This window comes from Neoarius graeffei, chromosome 2 (assembly GCF_027579695.1).
Source record: "Neoarius graeffei isolate fNeoGra1 chromosome 2, fNeoGra1.pri, whole genome shotgun sequence".
Lineage (NCBI taxonomy): Eukaryota > Metazoa > Chordata > Actinopteri > Siluriformes > Ariidae > Neoarius > Neoarius graeffei.
This window is the reverse complement of record NC_083570.1, coordinates 49,089,331-49,110,952: the sequence shown is the minus strand read 5'-3', so window position 1 is coordinate 49,110,952 and position 21,622 is coordinate 49,089,331. Positions and strand designations below refer to the sequence as shown.

Here is a 21,622-nt window from a genome sequence, read left to right as displayed (position 1 = left end):
GAGTCCCGGAGGTCAACATGGCCCGATAGGACTCCTCCTTCAGCTTGACGGCATCCCTTACTTCCGGTGTCCACCACCGGGTTCGGGGATTGCCTCCACGACAGGCACCGGAGACCTTGCGGCCACAGCTCCGAACAGCTGCGTCCACAATGGAGGTAGAGAACATGGTCCACTCAGACTCAATGTCCCCCGCCTCCCTCGGAAGCTGGGAAAAGCTCTCCCGGATGTCCAAGCGACTTTTTCAATCCATGCGTGATTCACGGCTATTTATTTTTATGACAACCACACATGCTGTGTGTGACGTGCGCAGATACCGCACATTTGTTCGCGCTATTTTCGCTCGGCATCACACACGCATGGTGCTGCTTCTCAATCGTGGAAATGAAACGCTCAGTATCGGGACAAGTGAAGCACAGGTCTCTGGTGTTCCTCCCACGATATACGGTAGAATGGCCGTGCATTACACCCAGTCAAAAGGGCAATGGATACGCGCACTGCAAACTGTGTAGAACTGACATTAACATGGTGGTCGCGATGATTGCACACGGCATGTCAACTACAAAAAAAAAAACATATGGAGTATGCTGAAATGGCGAGTCAGGCAGAAAGTAAATCTGGGGGTATCCAGCAGTTTTTTACGAAATCTGTGGATGAAAAGACACGGAACGTGACACGTGCTGAAGCGGTGATGGTTGACCTATGCTTGGAGTTGAACTTGCCAATTAGTGCCATGAAATGTGAGTTAAACTTATTCAGTTTCTTTTTACATGTATGATTTTTATTCACTGAAATATCAAACACTGGCTGTACTTCTTTAATTCAAAGTCTTTTCAGTGTTGCAAGTACAAATGTACATGTAGTATGATCAAAAACAGAATTTTATGATTAGGGCTGTTGGGATTGTGGCAAAAAATTGATCATTCCACTGTTTTAAATACAATTATAAATGTCATTTTATTCAGTGTCTCTTCTGAAGCATTATGCTGAAGGATTTATATATTGGGACATTAAGATAACAATGTCGGACTCTCTTTGGCATGAAATAAGAATTTTTTTTTTAATTTTATTAGAATCCGTTAACAGGTAGAACATTTTGCCAGGCAATATAATATAATACTTTTGAGGAGTTACATTCAATACCAATGATTGGTCGTCAACCGTAATGTCTGCAAACAGGGAACACTATTGTATTTATAAAAATGTGATATATTGTATGCTCTAGAAATTTGTTGAGTGGAAATTCAGTTGAGATGGCTGCTCGTGTTTTGTTTATTCAATTCACACAAAACAGTTCTTTTTAATAATTTAAATGTTAAACATATTGGTATATATACCTCTTTATAATGGAAATGCGCATAAATTAATGTTACTGAAAGTCATTCCAAAATACTGAAAAATGTTTTCAAGAATACTGAAATTCAAAATTTGGGGTAGGCATCTCTATAAATACATTTATAAAGTATTTAGAAATGTTTCTTAAATACAATCTCTTATCCATCCATTTTGGCATATCACTACAGTGTGATGGCTTTAGCCATCAAAATGTCTAGGGAACATTACAGTAGTGGTTTCCCCTTGCCTTCTACTGGATTATTATAGAGGTTTTCTCCTCTCAACCATTCTCTCTCTCACACACAAACACACACACACACACACACACAGTTTAGAGCCACCAGTTAGCCTAACCTACATGTCTTTGGACTATGAGGGAAACTGGAGAAAACCCACACAGACACTGGGAGACACAAACTCCACACAGAAAGGCCCCCGCTGACTGCTGGGCTCGAACCCAGAGCCTTCTTGTTATGAGGCGACAGTGCTAACCACTACACCACCAATGCCACCCTTACTCTCTTGCATGGGGAGGATAAATGATTAAAGCATAATGAGTTCTGCAGCTTTTTCATAGAAATGGAGCTCCAAAGTTGGCTAAAATGGCCAGTTTCCCTGACCTCTTTCTTGGCCACTGGTAGGGTTTGTGTCATTTAAAAGCTACTGAAGAGCTCTTCTTAACTGTTTTATAAACTAAAGCTATAAGGTACTCGTATAACCAGATTTTCATAGTATAAAGTAGTCGTGTAAATTGGGACTTATGCTGTTCAAACAGTGAAGCTGCATTAGATGCTGATCAGTGTGCTTCAACATTGATGTGACATCAGCTAATTTTTGCATCGCAGTGCATCATGTTTTAAGTAGTGTTCTAACAATCTCTCCTCTACAGGCCCAGAGCGACAATGTCGCTGCTTCATTCCTCAATCAAACATGGAGTCAGTTCTTTAGCCGCACTGGAATACAGTAAGAGACAGAAAACAGTCCTGAGATTCCATATCAAGTCACAGAAATTGATTGCACCTAAAATGTGTCTGTGTGCGCTTTGGTCTCAGGCGAGAGGATCTATGGGGAGCAGCGAGTGGAGCAAGTCAGACTCTGCTGGACGCTCGCTTGTTTTTGGCATTTATGCCAAAGGGAGGCACAGTAGGGCTGGATGGTGTGCGCTTCCTGCTGGGAGGCTCTGGGAATATAGAGACCTGGAGATCAGCATGGAGACTCTCTCTTAGGGAGGTGCTGTCTCTCACTGACCAGCAGCACGAACTGCAGTGGCGAGAGAAGCTGTTGTTTAGTGCAGGGCGGAGAAGAGCAGCGGACACACTGAAGAGTCACGCAGCTCACAACCTTTTGCCCAGTATGAGAGCAGCAGTGCTGGGAGGCAAGCACAGAGAACTACTGAGCACACTCGACTCCGGTAAGGAAAAGATGAACACTCACTGATCGGCTATTAATGCTCACCTTGAATGATGATATAAGCAGTAACACACATTAAATAGCGCACTAATATATACAGTGGGGCAAAAAAGTATTTAGTCAGTCACCAATTGTGCAAGTTCTCCCACTTAAAAAGATGAGAGAGGCCTGTAATTTTCATCATAGGTATACTTCAACTATGAGAGACAAAATGAGAAAAAGAAATCCAGAAAATCACATTGTCTGATTTTTAAAGAATTTATTTGCAAATTATGGTGGAAAATAAGTATTTGGTCAATAACAAAAGTTCATCTCAATACTTTATTATAAACCCTTTGTTGGCAATGACAGAGGTCAAATGTTTTCTGTAAGTCTTCACAAGGTTTTCACACACTGTTGCTGGTATTTTGGCCGATTCCTCCATGCAGATCTCCTCTAGAGCAGTGATGTTTTGGGGCTGTCGCTGGGCAACATGGACTTTCAACTCCCTCCAAAGATTTTCTATGGGGTTGAGATCTGGAGACTGGCTAGGCCACTCCAGGACCTTGAAATCCTTCTTATGAAGCCACTCCTTCGTTGCCCGGGCGGTGTGTTTGGGATCATTGTCATGCTGAAAGACCCAGCCACGTTTCATCTTCAATGCCCTTGCTGATGGAAGGAGGTTTTCACTCAAAATCTCACGATACATGGCCCCATTCATTCTTTCCTTTACACGGATCAGTCGTCCTGGTCCCTTTGCAGAAAAACAGCCCCAAAGCATGATGTTTCCACCCCCATGCTTCACAGTAGGTATGGTGTTCTTTGGATGCAACTCGGCATTCTTTCTCCTCCAAACACGACAAGTTGAGTTTTTACCAAAAAGTTCTATTTTGGTTTCATCTGACCATATGACATTCTCCCAATCCTCTTCTGGATCATCCAAATGCTCTCTAGCAAACTTCAGACGGGCCTGGACATGTACTGGCTTAAGCAGGGGGACACGTCTGACACTGCAGGATTTGAGTCCCTGGCGGCGTAGTGTATTACTGATGGTAACCTTTGCTACTTTGGTCCCAGCTCTCTGCAGGTCATTCACTAGGTCCCCCTGTGTGGTTCTGGGATTTTTGCTCACTGTTCTTGTGATCATTTTGACCCCACGGGGTGAGATCTTGCGTGGAGCCCCAGCTCGAGGGAGATTATCAGTGGTTTTGTATGTCTTCCATTTTCTAATAATTGCTCCCATAGTTGATTTCTTCACACCAAGCTGCTTACCTATTGCAGATTCAGTCTTCCCAGCCTGGTGCAGGTCTACAATTTTGTTTCTGGTGTCCTTTGACAGCTCTTTGGTCATGGCCTTTGTGGAGTTTGGAGTGTGACTGTTTGAGGTTGTGGACAGGTGTCTTTTATACTGATAACGAGTTCAAACAGGTGCCATTAATACAGGTAATGAGTGGAGGACAGAGGAGCCTCTTAAAGAAGAAGTTACAGGTCTGTGAGAGCCAGAAATCTTGCTTGTTTGTAGGTGACCAAATACTTATTTTACCGAGGAATTTACCAATTAATTCATTAAAAATCCTACAATGAGATTTCCTGGATTCTTTCCCCCCATTCTGTCTCTCATAGTTGAGGTCTACCTATGATGAAAATTACAGGCCTTTCTCATCTTTTTAAGTGGGAGAACTTGCACAATTGGTGGCTGACTAAATACTTTTTTGCCCCACTGTATGTGCTAAATAAAGTAACCTTATAGAACAGCTGAACATGCTTGGAGGAGAGTACTAGCAAACATCACATGATGCAGATACACAACACACAAATTGTTATATTGCTGTGGAGTGTATTGTTGTATTACCCCCCAATCTGTCTGTGTTTCAGTGGCTTCAGGGAGTCTTGCTGATCTGGGTGTAGCGGCGCGTACTTTGGCATGTATCGCGGATGTTCTTGGTTGCATGGCTGGTGAGGGAAAAGGAGGTTTGAGGAGTGGCCCGGCTGCGAATCCATCCTGGGCTTCTGCTTTCAGTCTGCTGGAGCAGGGCAAGCTGGAGGCTGGTATCCTGGAACTGGCCAATCAGAGAGCCTGTTGGCTCAACAGGTGAGAGTTTAGAGTGCAGAATGTGAGCAGGTAATTTTTTTGGGGGGTGACTTGTGTACATTGTTATCCCTTACAGACCAGATCTGCTGGTAAGAGCTGCCAGACACTACGAGGGTGCAGGACAGATCCTTCTCAGGAAAGCAGTGATGTCTGCACGCCAATTTGTGCTCATCAGTCAAGGCGAGATGCCACCAATGGGAGAGTGGCAGGAAGTGGAGTGTCCAGCCAGACTGGACCTCTCTGGTGAGTTTCTGCAATTCTCATTCTTTCAGGTTATTTTGAAATATCAGCTTTTAAAATAAATAAGTAGGCCTGATAGCTTTCACGCGCCATGCCGGAATTCCGGCGTACCGACGTGTCTGCGAAAAAATTCAGGTTCGCCCAGTGATCTGACAGGTGCAGCTTTCACTCTAACCCACACCAAGGCCTACTAGCCATTAAGCCAATCAGAAATAGGGTAGGGGCGGGTCTTGGGTTTTGCCCAAACAGATTGATAGAGATTCAGCAGTCAATCCACGTGCGAATGTGTTTCCCACACTGGCAACGTGAAACGTAGCCTAGGTCATGGAACGCAACTTTATGAAGCCAGGGGAAAACACCAAAAATATCGATAAAGGCATCAAGAATAAATGGCGCTGGGCTTGGGTAGAGATGAAAAGCCCTTTGGAAGCTGGTGTCAAAAGCTCCGGCAACCAGGAGCATGCTTCTGCACTTTGTGCGCAAGGAAACTATTATATGGAACTAGTGGGGAAAAAAGTGCTGTCATGGCACGAATTAGACCCTAGTCATCAAGCAGCTATCTGAGCAATCCAACACACCTCACGTTTGCCGGGGGCAACAGCCACAGCAGCTATCCGACCCTCAATGACTGATCGCGTGGCTGATTTAAAAATTTGCTTGTGCTCCTTCATTGCTGAGTTTGACCTGTCGTTTACTATTGCTCATCCACTCGTTACTTTGTGTCAGAAATTAGCAGAGAATAAACCCGCCCTCACGCATCTGTCCGTCTCAAGGCAGCATGCAAGCCATCTTATTACACACGGCATCTCGCCAGAGTTTAAGAAAAATCTGTCCGACGAGCTAAAGAATGCCATGTTTTCACTCAATATCGATGAGGCCATGGACAAAAGGATGGATAAAATTCTTAATATTCTGGTCCGATTTTATGACGAGGATGCAGGCAGTGTAAAAACGCAGCACTTTGCCAGCAAAAGAGTAAACGTAGCAAATGCCCCAGCATTGATGCAGGAACTGAAAGATGTCCTGCAGTCATATGGGCTGGAGTGGGGACAAGTCACCAGTACAAGAAATAAAGGGAGGGGGGAAAAGTTTTCTGTAGTAAACTGTGTTTGCTTATTCTTTATTTATTTCTCATTGTTTTTCAGTTCTTGAAGCACTTTAAATTATTGTCATTGTTAATGGAACTGAATGGTAATTTTTCTGAAGTAAGCTATTTTTTTTTTAGTTTTCTATTGAATAGTTTTCTCTTAATAGCAAATTGTTTTGAATAAACAACTTTAGGGTTGTAGTCTTATATATGGTTTTGTTGCACTGTAACTGTTTCAAAAAGTATTTAAAATAAATGGTGCATATTTTGCTATTATATTTTTTTAAAGAAATGAACATGTCCTTGTTCATGCCATTTAGTCAATGGTTAGGCTACTAATCAATTCCTAGTTTACTTTGGAGTATACCCTGTGATGACCTGGCGACTTGTCCAGGGTGTACCCTGCCTCTCGCCCGTAGTCAGCTGGGATAGGCTCCAGCTTGCCTGCGACCCTGTAGAACAGGATAAAGCGGCTAGAGATAATGAGATGAGACTTCGGAGTATTGTAATTGCCACCTGCTGACCTTTCTTGATATGGCTGTAGTATCTGTAGTCTCATATGATATACAAGCAATAAGTAGGCAGGTATATACATACATGCATGCATACATACATTAATGATCCAAAAGGAAATTTAAACATCCCGTAGCTCTTAAGACACATACTGTACATTCAACACACACAAGGACAAAGAAAAACACAACACTAATGGAATGAACATTCATGGTGAATGCATATTCCACATTCAGTCACTGTGAGTGCACCAATAGGGGGATAGTGCAAAAAGGTGGGTCAAAGTGTTCATAAGTCTATAGGGATGAGGCATAAAAATCACAGTCTGGATTTATAGTGGAAAAAAAAAAGTCAGTCAGAACAGGAAAGTACTGATTACTGCACTGGCTGGACATGAGGAATATTTGCTTAAATTCAGGCATAAAAACAGGTGAATTACCAAAAAACGGAACTCAAACCCAGTAGTCCATTTTTGCCTACCTCTTCAGGGAAGAGTTAAAAAGTTGAATGGCCCGGGGAACAAAAGATTTTCTCAGCCTGTCTGTTGAGCATGACGGAGAAAGCAGTCTGCCACTGAACAGGCTTAAAACTGAACTAGTTAAAAGCAGGGATGGATTACTGAACAGGCCTGCCAGTCCCAAGAGCTCTGGTGCTCTGCACAAAGATGCTACTGTAATATAGGCTTATATTGGGTTTGTTCATCTCGTGTCTGAATGTTGTCCATTTATTTCAACAAAATTCACCACAATCTATCATTTAAGGGACTAATTTAAAAAAAAATTCTCCCAGGGGAACATACCCCTGAACCCCACTTGACAATAATGATGATCAGGGTTATACACAGATGTATATCTGGGCCCAGGGGCCAACAAGTTATGTGTTAAGTGTGTCGCATACATAGCACCCCCACCCTACTCACCTCCAGGGCAGGGAAAAAAAGTTCAGGCTCAGGAATTTTTTCCACTATCACCCCTGTGTGTATATATGTATACACACACTATATATTACACACATTTTATTATTTTATATATATATATATATATATATATATATATATATATATATATATATATGTGTGTGTGTGTGTGTGTATGTGTATATATATAATATATATATATATATATATATATATAAATAAAATGTATGTGTATGTATATTTTTTTTAAATATTTGAAATGTGAAATCATAATTAAAGAAAAAGAAAGCACATGGTTAAAATACAGTTATGAAGATGGATTATGATATAAACTAAAGATTCATGTGAATAATTGAAAATAAGGAGCTCACACAACTAAGAGATCCATTTCCAAAAGTCAGTTTCTATACAAAAATTCCCCCATCATGGACAATTTCATGGAGGCCGCCACTGAAAATATTTTAACCAATCAGCAAAATCCCCCCGATTGTTTCCAGCAGTGCTCTGATGTCATTTGAGCGCAAAACACGGAAGCTCCGCATAGCGAGTAAGACTTGAAGCTGCCTCTGGCTGGAGATTATTTCATTGAAAGTTTATATGAAAAAATTTGAAATTCCCTTTGTCTTACAAAAAAGTGGAAGGGGAAAGATAATACTGATGTCACTGATAAACAGTGAGGGAAGAGTGAACAGCTGATGTACTCCTACATGAGTGAATGGGGGGAGGCAACTTTTTCATATTTATATCCCTGGTACTAGTAGTGCTGCTGTGACAGCCTCATTCTGCGGACTGTAACCTTGCTAGACTACCTACAAACAGATCTGCATATAATCTGACTTGCCTAAATCTGTCGAAGAGGCAAGTGCGTGAGTTTTTACACGTTCCTGGCAGCATAAGCACTCGTTAGCACGCTTAGCATGCTCTCGACTTGTTCCTAAAAAACTAACTATGTGTTATATCCATACAAGTGTGATATAACACATAGTTTCAGCCTCGTTTTACAGATAAAGAGTTTGGGTTTGTCCATAAGTCAGGGTTGCATCTCATTAATACACTATTTCAGGTGTATAATGGAAAAAAAATCAACATTGTCACCTTAGTAGACCTTTCGCTTTGCCCCTTCAGTACTGAAGTATACAGTGGTGCTTTAAAGTTTGTGAACCCTTTAGCATTGTCTATATTTCTGCATAAATATGACCTAAAACAACATCAGATTTTCACACAAGTCCGAAAAGTAGACAAAGAGAACCCAGTTAAACAAATGAGACAAAAATATTATACTTGGTCATTTATTTATTGAGAAAAATGATCCAATATTACAGATCTGTGAGTGGCAAAAGTATGTGAACCTCTAGGATTAGCAGTTAATTTGAAGGTGAAATTAGAGTCAGGTGTTTTCAATCAATGGGATGACAATCAGGTGTGAGTGGGCACCCTGTTTTATTTAAAGAACAGGGATCTATCAAAGTCTGATCTTCACAACACATGTTTATGGAAGTGTATCATGGCACGAACAAAGGAGATTTCTGAGGACCTCAGAAAAAGCGTTGTTGATGTTCATCAGGCTGGAAAAGGTTACAAAACCATCTCTAAAGAGTTTGGACTCCACCAATCCACAGTCAGACAGATTGCATACAAATGGAGGAAATTCAAGACCATTGTTACCCTCCCCAGGAGTGGTCGACCAACAAAGATCACTCCAAGAGCAAGGCGTGTAATAGTCTGCGAGGTCACAAAGGACCCCAGGGTAACTTCTAAGCAACTGAAGGCCTCTCTCACATTGGCTAATGTTCATGAGTCCACCATCAGGAGAACACTGAACAACAATGGTGTGCATGGCAGGGTTGCAAGGAGAAAGCCACTGCTCTCCAAAAAGAACATTGCTGCTCATCTGCAGTTTGCTAAAGTTCATGTGGACAAGCCAGAAGGCTACTGGAAAAATGTTTTCTGGATGGATGAGACCAAAATAGAACTTTTTGGTTTAAACGAAAAGCGTTATATTTGGAGAAAGGAAAACACTGCATTCCAGCATAAGAACCTTAGCCCATCTGTGAAACATGGTGGTGGTAGTATCATGGTTTGGGCCTGTTTTGCAGCATCTGGGCCAGGATGGCTTGCCATCATTGATGGAACAATGAATTCTGAGTTATACCAGCGAATTCTAAAGGAAAATGTCAGGACATCTGTCCATGAACTGAATCTCAAGAGAAGGTGGGTCATGCAGCAAGACAACCCTAAGCACACAAGTTGTTCTACCAAAAAATGGTTAAAGAAGAATAAAGTTAATGTTTTGGAATGGCCAAGTCAAAGTCCTGACCTTAATCCAATGGAAATGTTGTGGAAGGACCTGAAGCGAGCAGTTCATGTGAGGAAACCCACCAACATCCCAGAGTTGAAGCTGTTCTGTACGGAGGAATGGGCTAAAATTCCTCCAAGCCGGTGTGCAGGACTGATCAACAGTTACCACAAACGTTTAGTTGCAGTTATTGCTGCACAAGGGGGTCACACCAGATACTGAAAGCAAAGGTTCACATACTTTTGCCACTGACAGATGTGTAATATTGGATCATTTTCCTCAATAAATAAATGACCAAGTATAATATTTTTGTCTCATGTGTTTAACTGGGTTCTCTTTATCTACTTTTAGGACTTGTGTGAAAATCTGATGATGTTTTAGGTCATATTTATGCAGAAATATAGACAATTCTAAAGGGTTCACAAGCATTCAAGCACCACTGTACACTCAACCTTGCGCCCAAATGAGATCACGCATTGCCCTTCCAACAGGCAACATGGCAGCCTTCTGGTGGCATTAGAGCAGCGATACAAAAATGCTCACAACTTTCTCATAAATGGTCAAACATGCCTGAAACTTTTCTTACAGGCTCTCAATATTACAAGCTACCAATCCATGCATGTTGCATTTTCCATTCCTTCAAAGTGGAAGGTGTTCTTTAAACATTGTACTAAATGGCTCTGTCTAGGTGGTTGGAGCGATACTCCACCGATTGCATTTGAGCATGGAGGTGTGGTGGTGAATGTGTCTGTGAAGGTGGATGGAAAACGACCTATCGGAGCCCGAGTGCGTCGCATTCCAGAGCCGCGGCTGGTGTTGGCGAGTCGCAGCGGCCCTCCAGATTGCAGCATGACGACACAGACAGTGTGTAATGACCTCACTGACCTGGAGGACCACTGCCAGCCCCATGCACCTGGTGAGCACGAACATCCAAATCAAGGACACTTGTGTTTCTTCAGCCGAAGTCTTAAAAAAACTACTTTGCAATTTCTAATGAATAAAGAAAAGAGTTTTAACTGCATCATGAAAGCTTCATTTCTGTTATGTGATTCTGAGTGTATGGGTGTGTTGCAGGTGCCCTGTTAAAGGCAGTGTGTGTGTGCAGTGATGTAGTGTGTTTGACGTCTCCTCTGTCTCTGGAGCAGCAGTTGCTTCAGCGCTGGGGAGGAGGACTGGAGCTGCACAGCTGGTCTCAGCTGCCTCATGGCTCAGGACTCGGTGAGACTTCATGCAGCTTGTGTGTTTGTTGGGACGTAACAGAATCAGCACTATAATATTCTGCACTATTGATTTTAAACAGGTTATATGACTGAACTTGTGCCCTCTAAATTGGACTTGAGTTTGCTGACAGCTTTCTAACCTTGTTACTTGCAGATGTACATATGTTGCAGCATTTTTCTATTTCGGAGGCAGGAGTAGGTTATGATACCCACTATTACTATATCAAGTATGTCATGTCAAGTATGCCATGTTTCCTGGGACTCATTTTCCCACCTAGTCTTTTTATCTGCCATGTGATGTCCGAGCTGTTTGTGTTGTGGTGTTTACGGAAGCCGAGAGAGGCCCTTCATATAATCCTTTTTTTTTTTTTATTCACCTTGTTATCCCGAGATAACGACATAATTAATTCAGGATCTCGAGAAAACAAAACCGTTATTCCGAGATCTCGAGAAAACAAAACCGTTATTCCGTGATCTCGAGAAGACAAAATTATTCTGTGATCTCGAGTAAACAGCTGAGAAATGGTTCATTCAGGTGCGCCAAGAGACTTGTGATATGCTGACTTTGGGGCTATTTCTCATTCTGTATAGACGCAACTTTGGTCATTAGAATGTCTGGAATAATCGATCACCTAATAAGGCAATATTTTGATCAGGGGTTGACACAGGGAGAGATTGCATTAAGTCTTTTAATAAGGGATAATTTCAAAATTTCTAAGTCTTCGTTGTCTGACCCACAGGGGGGCGCAGCTCTGCTAGAAATCTCAGCTGTTTTCTCGAGATCACAGAATAATTGTTTTGTTTTCTCGAGATCTCGAATTAGTTGTGTTGTTTTCTCGAGATCCTAAATTAATTATGTCGTTATCTCGGGATAACAAGGTGAATAAAAAAAAGATTATATGAAGGGCCTCTCGCGGCTTCCGTAGGTGTTCAAGGAAAAAATCAATAAAGATTCTTAAAAAAAAAAAAACAGGTTACACACTTGGGTCCAAATGTCCGAGTCCACTACCAAGACCTGTTTTTATATTGTCAGTACTCGTACAATATTCTGCTTTCATGATACTTATTCAAGCAAGATATTTCAAATATTATTGAAATTCACAATATTTCAATAAAAAAGTGATTACAGGAAAAACATCTAATATTGACCGTGTTTAAAGATTCATTGAGACTACCTCAAAAAGGGTCATAATGAGAGTGTTGAAAATAAACCGTGTAAAAATAACTGAGAGAGTACAGTAGTGGAATAATGGAAAAACAATAGAGAACCTAAAGCTAATACAGGATACAAGTTCAAATTAGGAAGATGAACCAAATGTAAAATAAAAATCTTAACTTCTTGGTACTGGACTTTTTTGATCAGTTACACAGTGATGAGATGAACTTTTATGGTGCATGTGCTTGTACAGGTACCAGCAGTATCCTGGCGGGTGTGGTTCTGGCAGCTGTGTACAGGTGCACTGGCCGGAGTTATGACACCAGTTCTCTCATCCACGCTGTACTATACCTGGAGCAGATACTCACCACAGGTGAGTGGATCTCCAGCCATCAGGGTGAAATTAGGCCTGATCTTAACTCCACCGGCCATGTGCTAGACTTCCTGGTAAATAAGTAGATGTATTTGGTGTGCTGTGTAGTTTTACGCAATGTGCATGTTACACTGCAGATTACAGACAAATAAATAAATAAATTAATAAATAAATAAAAATATCAGTAAACTAGTAATAGTATTGCTTCAAGACATAAAACCCCGATTCCAAAATGGGACAAAGTACAAATTGTAAATAAAAACGGAATGCAATAATTTACAAATCTCAAAAACTGATATTGTATTCACAATAGAACATGGACAACATATCAAATGTCGAAAGTGAGACATTTTGAAATTTCATGCCAAATATTGGCTCATTTGAAATTTCATGACAGCAACGCATCTCAAAAAAGTTGGGACAGGGGCAATAAGAGGCTGGAAAAGTTAAAGGTACAAAAAAGGAACAGCTGGAGGAACAAATTGCAACTCATTAGGTCAATTAGCAATAGGTCATTAACATGACTGGGTATAAAAAGAGCATCTTGGAGTGGCAGCGGCTCTCAGAAGTAAAGATGGGAAGAGGATCACCAGTCCCCCTAATTCTGCACCGACAAATAGTGGAGCAATATCAGAAAGGAGTTCAACAGTGTAAAATTGCAAAGAGTTTGAACATATCATCATCTACAGTGCATAATATCATCAAAAGATTCAGAGAATCTGGAAGAATCTCTGTGCGTAAGGGTCAAGGCTGGAAAACCATACTGGGTGCCCGTGATCTTCGGGCCCTTAGACAGCACTGCATCACATACAGGCATGCTTCTGTATTGGAAATCACAAAATGGGCTCAGGAATATTTCCAGAGAACATTATCTGTGAACACAATTCACCGTGCCATCCGCCGTTGCCAGCTAAAACTCTATAGTTCAAAGAAGAAGCCGTATCTAAACACGATCCAGAAGCGCAGACGTCTTCTCTGGGCCAAGGCTCATTTAAAATGGACTGTGGCAAAGTGGAAAACTGTTCTGTGGTCAGATGAATCAAAATTTGAAGTTCTTTATGGAAATCAGGGATGCCGTGTCATTCGGACTAAAGAGGAGAAGGACAACCCAAGTTGTTATCAGCGCTCAGTTCAGAAGCCTGCATCTCTGATGGTATGGGGTTGCATTAGTGCGTGTGGCATGGGCAGCTTACACATCTGGAAAGACACCATCAATGCTGAAAGGTATATCCAGGTTCTAGAGCAACATATGCTCCCATCCAGACAACGTCTCTTTCAGGGAAGACCTTGCATTTTCCAACATGACAATGCCAAACCACATACTGCATCAATTACAGCATCATGGCTGCGTAGAAGAAGGGTCCGGGTACTGAACTGGCCAGCCTGCAGTCCAGATCTTTCACCCATAGAAAACATTTGGCGCATCATAAAACGGAAGATACGACAAAAAAGACCTAAGACAGTTGAGCAACTAGAATCCTACATTAGACAAGAATGGGTTAACATTCCTATCCCTAAACTTGAGCAACTTGTCTCCTCAGTCCCCAGACGTTTACAGACTGTTGTAAAGAGAAAAGGGGATGTCTCACAGTGGTAAACATGGCCTTGTCCCAACTTTTTTGAGATGTGTTGTTGTCATGAAATTTAAAATCACCTAATTTTTCTCTTTAAATGATACATTTTCTCAGTTTAAACATTTGATATGCCATCTATGTTCTATTCTGAATAAAATATGGAATTTGGAAACTTTCACATCATTGCATTCCGTTTTTATTTACAATTTGTACTTTGTCCCAACTTTTTTGGAATCAGGGTTGTATTTGGAACACGAACTTCCTAAAACCTACTGTGTTTGGATGCGCATAAATAAATATATATAAATATAAAATGTGTGTATGTGTATTACTTTAACTACAAAGGTGATTGGTCAAGAGATTCGGATTATTTCTCGATAGTCACCTTGAGCTACTCAGCAAAATGGCGGCTAATTGCTTTGTGAGGAAGAATTGCAAATTATGAAAGAAAATTCTGTTCCTAAAAGCACTAAAGATGCTGTGAAGTTTGACCTAAAACTATTCAAAGATAAGGAGGAATTGTGATTTATTTTGTCTATTTCAAAACAAAGTATTTTATGTGACTCGGCATAGGTAAGTGACCCAAGTCTGTGCTACATTTGCATGTCGCTTTTGAAGTTTTAAATTATTTTTTTTAAATAAGATTTTTTTTTTAAATAATCACCTGTGTATTTATACTAAAACAATTATCTGCCTTAGGCTCAGTGAATATCAGTGAATAATAACCTTGACTTCATCTCTGCTATTATTCACCGATCTTCACTTTGCCTTCAGCAAATAATTGTTAAATATATATAACATACATACATATGTACATAGATATTATATTTGTAATTCTATATGATTGCATACATTTATTATTAGTAAAATAACAAACGCTAAAGAAATGTGCCATAGGTGGAGGTTGGCAGGACCAGGTGGGAGGGCTGGTAGGTGGAGTGAAGGTAGCGCGCTCCCGTCCCATGCTACCCCTCAGGGTGGAGGTGGAACAACTTGCACTTCCTCCAGACTTCTTCATTGAGCTGCAACAGCGTCTCCTGCTGATCTACACTGGCAAAACACGGTTGGCACGCAACCTGCTACAGGTCCGAATGTGAGACTTTCAGCCAGCCAGGAGTGTGTGTGTGTGATGAAACATGTTTGTATTGTTATTCCTAACTTGTATATTTGTTTTGTAGGATGTGGTGCGGAACTGGTACAGTCGTTTGCCATCAATCGTGCAGAACGCAGAACAGCTGGTGAGCAATGCTGAGGAGTGTGCTCGGGGTTGCACAGAGGGTGAGTGAACACAAAGTGCAAATATAAATAAAGAGAGGTGTTTTGGACACGTTTTGTGGAAAAGGAACTGTATGCCTAAGATGTGTGAACACTGCAAGTCTGTCTAATGCATTGTCTCTACATATGGGTTTTCTCTCTTTCTCAGGATCTCTTATCAAACTAGGGGCCTGCATGAACCGTTATTGGCAACAGAAGAAAGCGATGGCTCCAGGATGTGAACCAGCCACAGTGAGAACTATGATGGAGGCACTTCAACCTGTAACCTTAGGGCAAAGCTTGGCGGGGGCAGGAGGCGGCGGCTTTCTGTTCATACTCACACAGCACGCCCAGCAGGAGGAGAACGTACGACGGATCCTCAGCAATATACAGGTTAGAGAGAGGGAGAGAGAGAGACTAAAGAATCAGACCTTAAAATTCTTAAGATCTTTAGCTTCCAATCAGATCAGTAAAATAAATGAATCATATTAATATTCTATTTCTAAATGATTGTAACCTTGGCTTGGTTTATTTATTTATTTTAAACAGGGCCTCTGTGACTTCAGCGTGCACTCAGTGGAGATTGACATGGAAGGGCTTACAGTTATACATCAGAACACGGGTAGTGCCCAGTGTCCCAGTTAAACGACACAAACTACAGCATACTTTCTGCACGGCTCAGACAAAGATAAAATGTGAAACGTTATGATCAAAGGTTTATACAGTACGTATGTAGTGCACATTGGATGAAGACCAAGCAATGTTTTTCCAACCTTCAGCAGTCCAGGTTGGGTGAATCCGTGTCCGCGATAGCCTCAGATTCCTGCCCTTGTCTGACAGGAGAGGAACCCGACATGTTCTTCGGCTGTTGTAGCCTGTTCATGTAAAGGTTTAACGTGTTGTGTTTTTAGATGCTTTTCTGCTCAGCACGTTTGCAAAGACTGTATATACATAATGTACATACTGTATATAGGTACTATACATACTGTATATACACTGTTCACACAATGAAAGAAATCATTAGGGAAAACTGGAGAACAATGAAATGAGATCCAGTACTTTTGGTTACTCCAAATCAGAATGTTAAATTTATCTGAACAATGTTCGCACATCAACAACTTCTCTTAAATGTGTTCAGTTATCAGCATTTATCTGAAAGATATATTCTCAGTGCACAAATTGATTCAACATATCACCTATAAAATTGATGAACAGTCATGAAATTGTGTGTGTGTGGGGGGGGGTTGTTTTTGTTTTGTTTTTTTAAATGAAAAGATGCATTAAAATGTGTGTTCATTCAAACTAAATATTTGACACTCATTCTCATTTCTGTCATACAGTCAGGTCCATAAGTACACTATCGTTCAAAAGTTTGGGGTCACCCAGACAATTTTGTGTTTTCCATGAAAAGTCACACTCTTATTTACCACCATAAGTTGTAAAATGAATAGAAAATATAGTCAAGCCATTTTTCTGGCCATTTTGAGCATTTAATCGACCCCACAAATGTGATGCTCCAGAAACTCTCTAAAGAGCTCAACTGTTTTCAGCTGTGCTAACATGATTGTACAAGGGTTTTCTAATCATCCATTAGCCTTCTGAGGCAATGAGCAAACACATTGTACCATTAGAACACTGGAGTGATAGTTGCTGGAAATGGGCCTCTATACACCTATGGAGATATTGCACCAAACACCAGACATTTGCAGCTAGAATAGTCATTTACCACATTAGCAATGTATAGAGTGGATTTCTGATTAGTTTAAAGTGATCTTCATTGAAAAGAACAGTGCTTTTCTTTCAAAAATAAGGACATTTCAAAGTGACCCCAAACTTTTGAACAGTAGTGTATTTGTACAGTAAGAGAGTTTTCATCATTTTGCCTCAACGCCACCAGAATGGATTTTAAACGAAGCCATCAGTGTGATTTGAAAGGGAGACTTTCAGCTTTAGTTCAAGGCATTTAACAAAGCATGTCGCTTTAACTGTTAAGGAACTACAGCCATTGTTGACATACTTTTGAGCCTGTGAAGACGGAGAAACTAATTGGACAGTTGATAAGCGGTTTCATGGCCAGTTATCCGTTTCCTCATTATTTCATGACAAATTAAGGAGATAAAAGGCCTGGAGTTGATTCCAAGTGTTGCATTTGGCAGCTGTTCATGGGAATTCTCAATACGCGATCCAATGAGGTGTCAATGCAACTGAAAGAGGCCGTTATTAGGCTGACCCCCCCCCCCCGGACCTATTGGAAATAGCAGAAACTTTTGGAGTGACCAAATCAACTCTCTTGTACATTCTTAAAATGAAGGAAAACACTGCCAAGCTCAGAAACACCAAAAGACCTGGAAGACTACAGAATACAACTATCAAGCATGGTGGTGGTAGCATCATGCTCTGGGGCTGTTTTGCTGCCAGTGGTACTGGGGCATTTGCACAAAGTGGATGGAATAATGAAGGAGGACTACCTCCAAATTCTTCAACTTCATCTCAAATCAACAGCTAGACGGTTGAAACGGATACAATTGGGTGTTCCAACAGGACAATGATCCCAAATACACATCAAAATTGGTTTTGGAATGGATAAAGCAGGCTAACATTAAGCTTCTGGTGACCTCAACCCTATTGAAAATTTGTGGACTACTCTTAAAAGCCGGATTCGTGCCAAGAAACCAACCAGTTTAAATGAACTCTACCAATTCTGCCAAGAAGAGTGGTCAAATATCCAGCCAGAATTATGCCAGAAGCTTGTTGATGGCTACCAAAAGTGTCTGGTCGAGGTGCAACTTGCTAAGGAACATTTAACCAAATATTAGTGGGGGCGTATGTATATACAGTTGTGCTCATAAGTTTACATACCCTGGCAGAATTTTTGCTTTCTTGGCCTTTTTTTCAGAGAATATGAATGATGGCACAAAAACGTTTTTCCCCCACTCATGGTTAGTGGTTGGGTGAAGCCATTTATTGATAAACAACTGTTTTTTCTATTTTTAAATCATAATGACAACAAAAAAACATCCAAATGACCCTGATCAAAAGTTTACATACCCCAGTTTTTAATACCGTGTATTGCCCCCTCTAACATCAATGACAGCCTGAAGTCTTTTGTGGTAGTTGTGGATGAGGCTCTTTTATTTTCTCAGATGGTAAAGCTGCCCATTCTTCTTGGCAAAAAGCCTTCAGTTCCTGTAAATTCCTGGGCTGTCTTGCATGAACTGCGCGCTTGAGATCTCCCCAGAGTGGCTCAATGATATTGAGGTCAGGAGACTGAGATGGCCACTCCAGAACCTTCACTTTGTTCTGCTGTAGCCAATGACAGGTCGACTTGGCCTTGTGTTTTGGATCGTTGTCATGTTGGAACGTCCAAGTATGTCCCATGCGCAGCTTCCGGGCTGATGAGTGCAAATTTGCCTCCAGTATTTGCTGATAACGTGCTGCATTCATCTTTCCTTCAACTTTGACCAAGTTTCCTGTGCCTTTGTAGCTCACACATCCCCAAAACATCAGCGATCCACCTCCGTGCTTTACAGTAGGAATGGTGTTCCTTTCATCATAGGCCTTGTTGACACCTCTCCAAATGTAACGTTTATGGCTGTGGCCAAAAAGTTCAATTTTGGTCTCATCACTCCAAATTACCTTGTTCCAGAAGTTTTGAGGCTTGTCTCTGTGCTGTTTGGCGTAAATTTTTGTTGGTCTACCTGACCGTGGTTTGGTTTTAACAGAGCCCCTGATTTTCCATTTGTTAATCACAGTTTGAACACTGCTGACTGGCATTATCAATTCCGTGGATATCTTTGTGTATCCCTTTCCTGATTTATACAGTTCAACTACCTTTTCCCATAGATCCGTTGACAATTCTTTTGCTTTCCCCATGACTCAGAATCCAGAAACGTCAGTGGCTGGATGAAAGATGCAAGAGTCTGTCTGGATCCCAGAAACTCACTCAGCTTTTATGCACACACACTGATTACAAGCAAACAGATCACAGTTGAGGACGTTACCTTTAGTAGCCATTCAAACCCATTTGTGTCAACTTCTGTGCATGTTATCAGGCCAAAATCACCAGGGTATGTGAACTTTTGATCAGGGTCATTTGAGTAGTTTCTGTTGTCATTATGATTTAAAAAGAGAAAAAACAGTCGTTTTACAATAAATGGTTTCACCCAACCACTAAGCATGAGTGGAAAAGATGTTTTTGTGTTATCATTCATATTCTCTGAAAAATGGTCAAAGAATCATAGATTCTGCCAGGGTATGTAAACTTATGAGCACAACTGTATTTGACCCTGTGTGGATTACAGAAATTCCAAAATAAATTAAAACTTGTGCACTCAACTCTTGTTTTTTGAAATCATTAAAAATGTATGCTGTACAATCATTCCACCCTGGAAAAAGAACAGTTAAAGGAAATCATTAACAGCCTAAAATTACCATGACATTCATGCCCATGAAGAGTGTATGTAAACTTCTGACCACAACTGTATCTGACAATCATGCATATTTTACTTTGTTGTCCTGGTCTAAACACCACAAGGGAACGATTTTATTTTCAAAGTATTTTGGATGATGCTTTTAACAAGGTGCCACCACAAAAAGTTTCAGATTTTTTAATCACGTATCCAAAGTATCTCATTTAGTTATTTGTTTAAATTATTTATGAAGAAATTATAGTATCTTTTTTTTTTTTTTTTAGAAATGCTCTTGCCATGAAATAGCCTTGGGTGCTGAGATGACATAAAAATAAAATAAAATCACTCACTCATTCACTCTCTCTCCAGCTCCTAAAAGAGAGAGATAGTGCAGAAGAGATTCAAACCTGAATGCTTAATTTTCACATTTGCACTGGGGTATTTCACTGTTTCCCCATTCCACTTTTTTGAAAATGTGTAGCTGCAAAACCGAGGCTGGAACATAATTAAAAGTGCAACGTTGGGTTGTATGATCATCATGCCATGAGTTCTTCATTACATTTCAGCTAGTTCTACACATAGAAATTCCATTATATACCCTGCATCGAGAACGGAGATCCATGCAAAATGGATACCCTGCATCAAATGCATTGGCAAACAGTCGGATTGTCACAATGCCGTCTTCGATTGTTAATATCAATTATGCAGAGACTGCCATGGGTTTTTAATTGGGTAAACTGGTAGTTGTATTGTATGGGCACTTGGGCTGAAATTTCAAATTAAACATTCATGTTCCTGTTCATACAGACTTTTTTTAATTAAATTAAATGCATTTCTAGAAAATGGTCAGAGATTCCCTAAGGCAAAGGGGACAACAATTACAGTTAGGTCCATATATATTTGGACACTGACACAAATTTTGTTTTTTTACCTGTTTACTGAAACATATTCAAGTTAGTTATATAATGGACATGGACATAAAGTCCAGACTTTCAGCTTTCATTTGAGGGTATCCACATTAAAATTGGATGAAGGGTTTAGGAGTTTCAGCTCCTTAACATGTGCCACCCTGTTTTTAAAGGGACCAAAAGTAATTGGACAATTGACTCAAAGGCTATTTCATGGGCAGGTGTGGGCAATTCCTTCGTTATGTCATTCTCAATTAAGCAGATAAAAGGCCTGGAGTTGATTTGAGGTGTGGTGCTTGCATTTGGAAGATTTTGCTGTGAAGAAAACATGTGGTCAAAGGAGCTCTCCATGCAGGTGAAACAAGCCATCCTTAAGCTGCGAAAACAGAAAAAACCCATCCGAGAAATTGCTACAATATTAGGAGTGGCAAAATCTACAGTTTGGTACATCCTGAGAAAGAAAGAAAGCACTGGTGAACTCATCAATGCAAAAAGACCTGGACGCCCACAGAAGACAACAGTGGTGGATAATCGCAGAATAATTTCCATGGTGAAGAGAAATCCCTTCACAACAGCCAACCAAGTGAACAACACTCTCCAGGAGGTAGGCGTATCAATATCCAAATCTACCATAAAGAGAAGACTGTATGAAAGTAAATACAGAGGGTTCACTGCACGGTGCAAGCCACTCATCAGCCTCAAGAATAAAAAGGCTAGATTGGACTTTGCTAAAAAAGCCAGCACAGTTCTGGAAGAACATTCTTTGAACAGATGAAACCAAGATCAACCTCTACCAGAATGATGGAAAGAAAAAAGTATGGCGAAGGCATGGTACAGCTCATGACCCAAAGCATACCACATCA

General features: G+C 40.8%; 1 protein-coding gene across 2 annotated transcripts in view; it reads left to right on the top strand.

Moving 5' to 3' along the window:
* LOC132881651 (L-fucose kinase) overlaps positions 1-19,740 on the top strand; it is a 68,531-nt gene extending 48,791 nt beyond the window's left edge. For both annotated transcript variants that reach the window (XM_060914365.1, XM_060914364.1), the window contains 11 exons: positions 2,222-2,295; positions 2,385-2,743; positions 4,597-4,813; positions 4,890-5,056; positions 10,554-10,781; positions 10,940-11,083; positions 12,495-12,614; positions 15,086-15,273; positions 15,367-15,466; positions 15,612-15,835; positions 15,992-19,740. In XM_060914365.1, coding sequence (XP_060770348.1) covers positions 2,222-2,295; positions 2,385-2,743; positions 4,597-4,813; positions 4,890-5,056; positions 10,554-10,781; positions 10,940-11,083; positions 12,495-12,614; positions 15,086-15,273; positions 15,367-15,466; positions 15,612-15,835; positions 15,992-16,087 — 1,917 coding nt within the window. In that variant the 3' untranslated portion in view covers positions 16,088-19,740. The remainder of the gene's footprint in view (positions 1-2,221; positions 2,296-2,384; positions 2,744-4,596; positions 4,814-4,889; positions 5,057-10,553; positions 10,782-10,939; positions 11,084-12,494; positions 12,615-15,085; positions 15,274-15,366; positions 15,467-15,611; positions 15,836-15,991) is intronic.
* Positions 19,741-21,622: the final 1,882 nt, after the last annotated feature.